The 7849-nt window shown below is 46.7% G+C and overlaps 1 protein-coding gene across 3 annotated transcripts; it reads left to right on the top strand.

Annotated features, from left to right (window-relative positions):
- The first annotated feature begins 1123 nt into the window (after nucleotides 1-1123).
- On the top strand, nucleotides 1124-5413 carry LOC119363398 (metal tolerance protein 1-like). 3 transcript variants are annotated; one of them, XM_037628757.1, is made up of 3 exons: nucleotides 2977-2991; nucleotides 3092-3187; nucleotides 3797-5413. In XM_037628757.1, the coding sequence occupies exon 3, from the start codon at nucleotides 3797-3799 to the stop codon at nucleotides 5048-5050; it is 1254 nt and encodes a 417-aa protein (XP_037484654.1). In that variant the 5' UTR covers nucleotides 2977-2991; nucleotides 3092-3187; the 3' UTR covers nucleotides 5051-5413. The 3 variants fall into 3 exon arrangements, with proteins under 3 accessions (XP_037484641.1, XP_037484649.1, XP_037484654.1); XM_037628744.1 differs by lacking the exons at nucleotides 2977-2991; nucleotides 3092-3187 and adding an exon at nucleotides 1124-1273; XM_037628752.1 differs by lacking the exons at nucleotides 2977-2991; nucleotides 3092-3187 and adding an exon at nucleotides 2028-2182.
- The last annotated feature ends 2436 nt before the right edge of the window (nucleotides 5414-7849 follow it).

The following is a 7849-nucleotide window of genomic DNA, read 5'->3' as shown; positions in this document are numbered from 1 at the left end:
GAGTAGTATACCATCTCTACAAAAGCGAGACTCACAATTCACTAATATCAAATCTTCTCATAAATATTATTTCCCTTCTTCTTCATTTATGACATTGGTGAGTTGAAGATGGCGACGATGCGAAATGCGCATGACAAATGGTTGGGAGTAATCAATTCCATGGCTTTTCCCTCTAAAAGTAAATCAATGTCACTGTTTCCCCTCATATTTGTTTTTAGGAAATGGGACTGGCATTAGCTCCCAACGTGATCACACTCTAGTTATAGTTGGGTAAGATGTCCGAACCCCGTAGGGTGATCCCGGATAAAAGCAAACAACTAATAATAAGGTCACCGAGGAGTAACCAATCGAGGGAATGAACGAGGAAGACCGATCACCAAAAAAAAAGAGTTTCCGATGTTAGGAGGAATTCCTTTAATAACTAAGCATGATTTTAAATAGCAAAGCTAGATTTGTTAGGATTGGTACCTTTGGCAGCGGTACCTTTGAAAATCAGTATCTTGGTATTAGCGCATCCTGAGACCGGACTCGAAGGGCGTAAAACGACCGGCCCAGCAGGGAGTTAAAGTATAAGGTTAAGATGGAGGAGGGTGATGAAGAAAAAAAAAGGTCCCTGGTGGTGGCGAGTCAAAGTTGGCAGCATATGTGATCATTTGGAGTCAAGGTATCATGTTTAAGATGGTCGGGATGAAGAGGTTAACCACAACCAGAATCAAAAACGTCTATTTTTGCTCAAAAAAGGGAAGGAAAAAAAAAGGCAACGACGCTTACGGCCACCATATCAGAGGGAATGTTATGGCGTGACATCCACGACGACACCAAGGGTAGTGTGAAGAGCAGATAGAGTCAAGGTTGGATGTACAATTTAAATTGAATTTCAAACGAAATCTGGATTTGAAGTCAAACATCCATGGCTCGCAAATCCGGAAAGAGCTGATGCTGCTGACAATTTCCACCCTGCGCGGCGTGGGTTGCCTCCTTTTCGTTTTAAAACTTTTTTTATTCGAACTTTTCTTTCCGAACCTTGCCTTGCGGTTTTAGCCAGGTTTGTGTCAGCACGCCGTAAAGAAACCCCTTGCCTGTTTCGTTCGTGTCAGCTGGGCTTATAAAACGAGATCCGCACGGCACCCGTCCACCCGACCCATCCCTCCTCCTACCAGTCCGCCTCCTCAACCCCGCCGACGCCCGCGCGTGAAGATCGCCCGCCACCTCCCGCCGCCCTCCGCGCTCGTGGGGCTCGCCGGCCGGCCGCCGGCGTCAAGATCAAATACGGGTAAACCAACCAATCTCCCGCTCCAAGCATCGACCCAACATTTCTCCTTCCCCAGTTCCGTAGATGCCGACATCCGTTCAAGAGATTTTTCCGTCGTCGTTTATGGTACTGTGCGTTTCCTTCTTCTTTTCGGTCGTCGCGGACGTTCTCGCTCCTTCCACCCCGTTCCCGTCGACCGTCGACCCCCTCCTCCCCTTTCCCCGCGTCCACGTCGTAGGGCGGCGGCGCGGCTGCGCCAAGAAAGGGGTTGGTTGGGGCGCAAGGTTCCCGACCCCGGCGGCGCGGAGCCGTGCGAGATCCTCTTCCTTCCTCCCGCCGCTCTGGTCGCCCGACGAACCAAATGCGCACACACGATTCGCCATCATCATCATCTCTGACGCTGCTTTCTTTGAACCTCCACTACTACTAGTAGCCCCACCTGCCCTTTCTCCCCCGCTGCTGCGTTGGCGAATTTCAAGTTTTCCCCGAGCATTGACTGGATTACAGCCCAAATCAGTTTTGGTTTTAATTAATGCGGCCAAACTCCATAACGTGCGTCGGTGTCACGTACACTGTTTTGAATGAAAACATGCCCGTTTCGTTGCAAATTTTTTTAACCGCCAAGTAAAATACTGCACGAAGCTGTTTTTTGGGGTGTTGATTGACACGGTAAACCGTGCGTGTGAGGGAGAATCCAGCTAGGGATCGAGCGGGATATCCCTCTTCGCCTCTTCGGCACAAAACTACCGGACTACCCTTCCGCTCGCCCCCTTTTCTGTCGCATCCCCTCGCGACTCACGCCTCCTCTCCTCTCCACACTTCGCCGTCCCCACGAACCGCCTCCCTCCCGTCGCGTCTCCCAAACTCCCTGGCGGCGGCGGCGGCGGCGGCACCGCTGCTCCTGCCGAGGCTCCGGCCATCCCCATCCAGGTTAGAGCCTCCCCCAGCCTCTCCCCCTCTCTGATTGCCCCCGCCGGAACTAAGGATTGTCCCGTGGATTGATTTTCTACTCCGCTCCGCTCCGCCCCGTTCCCACCAATGGACCCTCCATGGCGAGAGGATTTACCGATTCCATCCCGTCTCGTGCGGCTCCTGCGCGCCTCGGTTCCCCCGTGGCGTCTCTGCGGCGATTTTTGTTTTCAGTTTCTGCTGTGGGTTTCAGTCACCGGTGATTGTGGACGCGGCCGGGGTTGGATCGGGGCGGTTCGGGTCAGGGATTGCGGGAAGAAAATTCGAAGGGTGCTACTGCTAGTCTATCTAGCATCCTGATGGGAGGAATTGGATCGCGGGTCGCTGTCTCCGTGGCCCGTGCCGCGCATGTTATTTTTCCTTGTTGGTTTCTGCGTCGGGTCCTTGCGACGCGATTCCATTGGTCTGCAGGTGGTGGCCGACAGGCCGAGTTCGTTGGGGACGTGCTCGCTTGGCAGCGAGCGGCGTGCCGTGGCGGATTAATCAATCACTTCGGCTCTGTTTGTTGGCCTCCTTCGCGTCAAGTACTTATCCATCGCAGCTGCCCCTACTAGCCTAGCCTCCCGTGGTGCCAAACTCCAATTTGTGTTCGCTTTTTTCCGTCATTCCGCGCAGCATCTTGTGACCCGGATAATATCCGTTTCTGAATTAGCTATGTCTACTGCCAGATTGGTGAATATTCGGGTAGAAGAGGCATCTTTTTTTTCTGCCACTGAATGCCGGGTATCTGGTTGATGTCAATTTGATTCTTCTGTGGTTTGGGGGCCGAGGTAGATATCTGTGTTCTTATGCTTGTTTGCAGATTAGTACTGCTGATGTTTGTGTGGTCTTGCCGGTTTACTGTTGTGACTTGTGATACTTCTTGTTCAGGGTTTTTTAGGTGTGATCGAATCTGCAAGATAGGGACTGCTGAGAACCAATTAGTAGTGCAGTGCCCGCACAGTGATTTTCTTCTGCGACCAGACCGTCAGTGTTTTTGTTTAAGTTGTGCGTCTCTGTTTCATATTGTAAACTTAGGTTAATGCACTTTCTGCTCAGCTTTGGCCACTTGGGTTACTCTGCTCCGTGTTGTTCACATAAAGGTGGAAAGATAGTCTTATCTGAAATCGCTATTGTTAGTTCGTAGGCATATGTTGTTTGGCTAGCAGGCTCCAGATTCCTGCCATGTTTTGCAAACCTACTGAATATTGACTTTGCCTTCGCTGACCTTTTCATAGCTGATGACATCCAATTTATCAATTAGGATGTGGTCCAGGCGTACCATTTTTATGAACTGCATGCTAAAATATGGTAGATATGTTATCCTCTGTGGATTTCGATCTTAATGACTGTCATGTTTGCAAATATCCCCTTTGGATCGTGATCTTTATTGACTATTATTTTATGAATATTCTCACAAGTTTTACCTTCCACTTCTACTTGTGATAGTATTTTTTTCACATGTGGTCACTTCATTTTTCGCACTATTTAGTAGGAACTACACACAAGATTTTTTTTCTTCTTATTATAGCATCTTGTATTAGTAGATCTAGAATCATTATTGTACTTGTGTATTGACTCAGTTGTTGTTTTTAGATGGACAGCCATAATTCTACACTGCTCCATGTTCCTGAAGTAACCATGGACATCTCATCCGCTTCTGGAGCAGCTGGGAACAAAGTTTGCAGAGGTGCTGCTTGCGACTTTTCTGATGCCAGTAACACCTCGAAAGATTCAAAGGAGAGGTCTGCATCCATGAAGAAGCTCCTAATTGCTGTGATCCTTTGTGTTATATTCATGGCGGTTGAAGTGGTTGGAGGCATCAAAGCAAACAGTCTTGCAATCTTGACTGATGCTGCCCATCTCCTTTCGGATGTTGCAGCCTTTGCCATATCTTTGTTCTCCCTATGGGCAGCTGGTTGGGAAGCGACACCTCAGCAGTCATATGGATTTTTCCGTATAGAGATTCTTGGGGCATTGGTTTCCATTCAGCTTATATGGCTCCTTGCTGGCATACTTGTCTACGAAGCTATTATGAGGCTCATTAATGAAAGCGGCGAGGTACAGGGCTCCCTCATGTTTGCTGTATCAGCTTTTGGTTTGTTTGTTAACATCATAATGGCAGTGTTGCTTGGTCATGACCATGGGCACGGTGGACATGGGCACAGCCATGGACATTCACATGACCACGATCATGGTAACTCAGAGGATGACCATTCCCATCATGGAGATCATGAGCAGGGCCATGTACATCACCATGAGCACAGCCATGGTACTTCTATTACCGTTACAACTAATCATCACTCTCATTCGAGCACTGGACAACATCAGGATGTTGAGCAACCATTGCTTAAACATGATGGTGATTGTGAGAGTGCCCAGCCTGGAGCCAAGCCTGCTAAGAAGCCTCGTCGCAATATCAATGTTCACAGTGCCTATCTGCACGTAATTGGGGACTCCATCCAGAGCATTGGCGTAATGATTGGAGGGGCTCTCATCTGGTACAAGCCCGAATGGAAGATTATTGATCTCATATGCACCCTCATCTTCTCTGTGATTGTACTGTTCACCACAATCAAGATGATCCGGAACATACTTGAGGTCCTTATGGAGAGCACGCCCCGCGAGATTGATGCCACCAGGCTTGAGAGTGGTCTCCGTAAGATGGAAGGTGTGATTGCTGTCCATGAGCTGCACATCTGGGCTATCACAGTGGGGAAGGTGCTCTTGGCATGCCATGTGACGATCACGCAGGATGCGGATGCTGATAAAATGCTTGACAAGGTCATTGGGTACATCAAGGCAGAGTACAACATCAGTCATGTGACCATTCAGATTGAGCGAGAGTAAGGCACATGTCAGGTAGTTGGGGATAAAGGTGTGTGCCTGTTAACGGTCTATCATCTTAATGCCGGTTAATGTTAGACTTGCACTTGCAAAGGCGTTGCAGGTTCATCTAGCTGTTGCCTTTGGTGCTGGAGAAATATTATATGCACACGTTTTCGTTAGCCCATTAGTTGAATGAACTATTAATCGGGTGGTGCAGTTGTTTGTATTCACATGGATGCAATTTCCAGACAATTTTTGAGCCCCTTGTGAGTTTATCAACCTGCATGTGTAGTTTCAGCGACACCCTTTCTTAGCACTTTATGTAAAGATCTGCTATGGTTATGGACAGTGGGTATGGATGTTATCCAGTTTCTGTTCGCTTTACTAAGTTGCCTCCAGCAGTTTTTATGTGTGAATTTGCACCCTGTGCCATTGTGTGCTTTCTGTCAGGGAATGTAGGTCATCATGGTGCCTAAAATGAAATGCACTGCTGCGAGTTTATCTTGCAGTCCATTTCATAAGTTTTGATGTGACAGAATTTGGAAAGTTTTCTAGCTATTTTCCTTTTAATGCATCCATTCCACTATTGCACATAGAAAGGAGCAAAGCGAATTCGTTCATAGTTTTCTCATTACTTGACTTTCAATTTCTTTTATTTCTTTTTAGCATGTTTTACTGTTTGGATTTTGACATTCTAACATTTTTCGTCGAATACAAATTTCCGTCTGGCACACTGTTTTTAAGCATTGTCATTCTCACACTGGAGGTCAGCTGCTAAATATTTTTACTCTGCTCTTAGTTTAACATTCCAGTTTGGTCCTACAGTCGCAAAGCTTTCACGGCACAAATGTTTGATTCAGCAGCTTGCACATTTTTCCTGTATATGCCATTTTAGCTTGCACAGTAGTTGATTCAGCAGTTTGATTTTACTTTATACTACAAGTTTTGCTTGCACATAAGTTCGATTGGTCAGACTGTCCAAGCTGCAGGTTCAGTTTCAGTTTGCAAGTCCTTTATGGTCTTGCTGGTAACTGATCCATAGCGCCACATCTTGTTCAAATTTTGAGCAACACAAATCTAGCATCGTACCTTTTGATTTAAGTAATTATTATATTGAGATGGCAACCTCGAATCCTCCTATGACATCCATTTTGTATATGACATTTAATGTGTAGCCTTGCATCTTTGGTATAGCTTTGAGCGCAATTCGACCTGATTTCACTGCACACTCGGGTTCACCAAAGAACAGGGCATGTTATCAGCTGGAGACGGTTACCCTCTATGTGCCTCGTAATTGCACTGCATTCCAGTATTATCTGCGTGTTGGTAGCCCCAGAGCCAAGGAACCAAAATAGTCACATATCATTTAGGATTTAAGATAGACTGGTCTACATCATATTCCCCAGCATTCCTGCTTCCTTGGGGACAAGATGAAAGGTGCATCAGCAACCCAAGACAAGATGACAGGTGCATCAGCAACCCAATACATCACTCTCGATCTACGATTATCTCAGCGAATTGAAGTAGCAAGGACCCCGTTTCAAAAAAAAAAGAGTAGCAAGGATCGATTACAAGCTCGAACTCGGGATACAGAAATGGGGAGCGAGAGGTAGAAGAAGAAGAAGCTGCCATGCCGTGATCCACTAGATCGATTGTTCGTTGCTGTTGTTGTGTGTATATGCGTGTGTGTCGGATCAGTTGAATTCCTCGGCCTGAAACGATCAGCTAATGAGGCACAGGATGTGCCTTTTATTTATGTTCCAAACCCAGGGCAGCACAACTTCTGGAGCTAGATTAGGGGATTGTTGCAGTTTTTCTGTACTTATGTAGGGGGGTTTCTGCAAATTCCGCAGGATGGGGGTGTCCACACTCTATCCTGTACCTACATATTCCAACCAACGGCTGTGATGTGGCTGGTGCAGCCGGAGTACTCCATGCCTGGGAGTACAAGATATGCTCTCCCTTGCATCCTCCCAGGCCCATGCGTTGGTCCAGGGACAAGCCAATGCCGCCTGGATCCCATTGCATTCCATGTTCTTGAACCTGGTCAGATTCACGGTGGTAGACAAGGACAGGGTAGACTTCAGCGATGTAAACAGTAGTTGTGGCGAAGGAGACCCAATAGAAGGAGATGTCGAGGAAGTAGTCACTTTCAGCAGGGTCTTGGCTGATGGAATTTTGCTTCGGATGGGCGTGGTTGAAGTAGTAGCTGCGTCCGAAGCAAAGCGTTGTCAAGGATCCGCTTCATTCATTCCCTTACTAATAAATCCAATTCATCGCTAATGGCGAGATAGTTATCGACAAAGCAAAAACGAACCTATTGACATAGAATACAATCGAAATAGAGACAACTAGGTGAAAAAAAGATTATTTGGTATTTACCAATTTTAGACTAAGCATAAGTTCATTTGGAAAGAAAAAGGGAACTCGCCATATTGCCCCATTACGGGTATGTTACGCCAGAAAGTTCCTCAATCCTGGGAAATAGTTAGAATAGGAAAGCTCTCCTCGAAATGATAAAGAATCTGGTACACTTGAATTGTGTTATTTAAGTGCTTATTGCTTGCCAAAAATCCGAAGAGTGGCACGCTAACGCGGCTCGCTTCGCTTTTCGACGTGGAGCTCGTTGCTTGTGAAAAAATAACAATTTCATCATTTTCCTTCGCTGGGGCTGTCACGCAAGGGCAGAGCCAGTAAATTTTGCTAATAGGTTCGCTAAGGATTTGAGTATAAATTAACTATTGTATGTTGTGGCAGAGTTTGCTATAAATTTCCAATATAAGCTTGCCGAAAAGATATCTAATCCAAGGCTGGGGACCA

The sequence above is a fragment of the Triticum dicoccoides genome, chromosome 1A, assembly GCF_002162155.2.
Source record: "Triticum dicoccoides isolate Atlit2015 ecotype Zavitan chromosome 1A, WEW_v2.0, whole genome shotgun sequence".
Classification (NCBI taxonomy): domain Eukaryota; kingdom Viridiplantae; phylum Streptophyta; class Magnoliopsida; order Poales; family Poaceae; genus Triticum; species Triticum dicoccoides.
This window is presented reverse-complemented; position numbering and strand designations above follow the sequence as displayed.

What these genes read in the sequence shown, in the direction of transcription:
- LOC119363398 (XM_037628744.1), top strand. Translation starts at nt 3,797, where the DNA reads ATGGACAGCCATAATTCTACACTGCTCCATGTTCCTGAAGTAACCATG.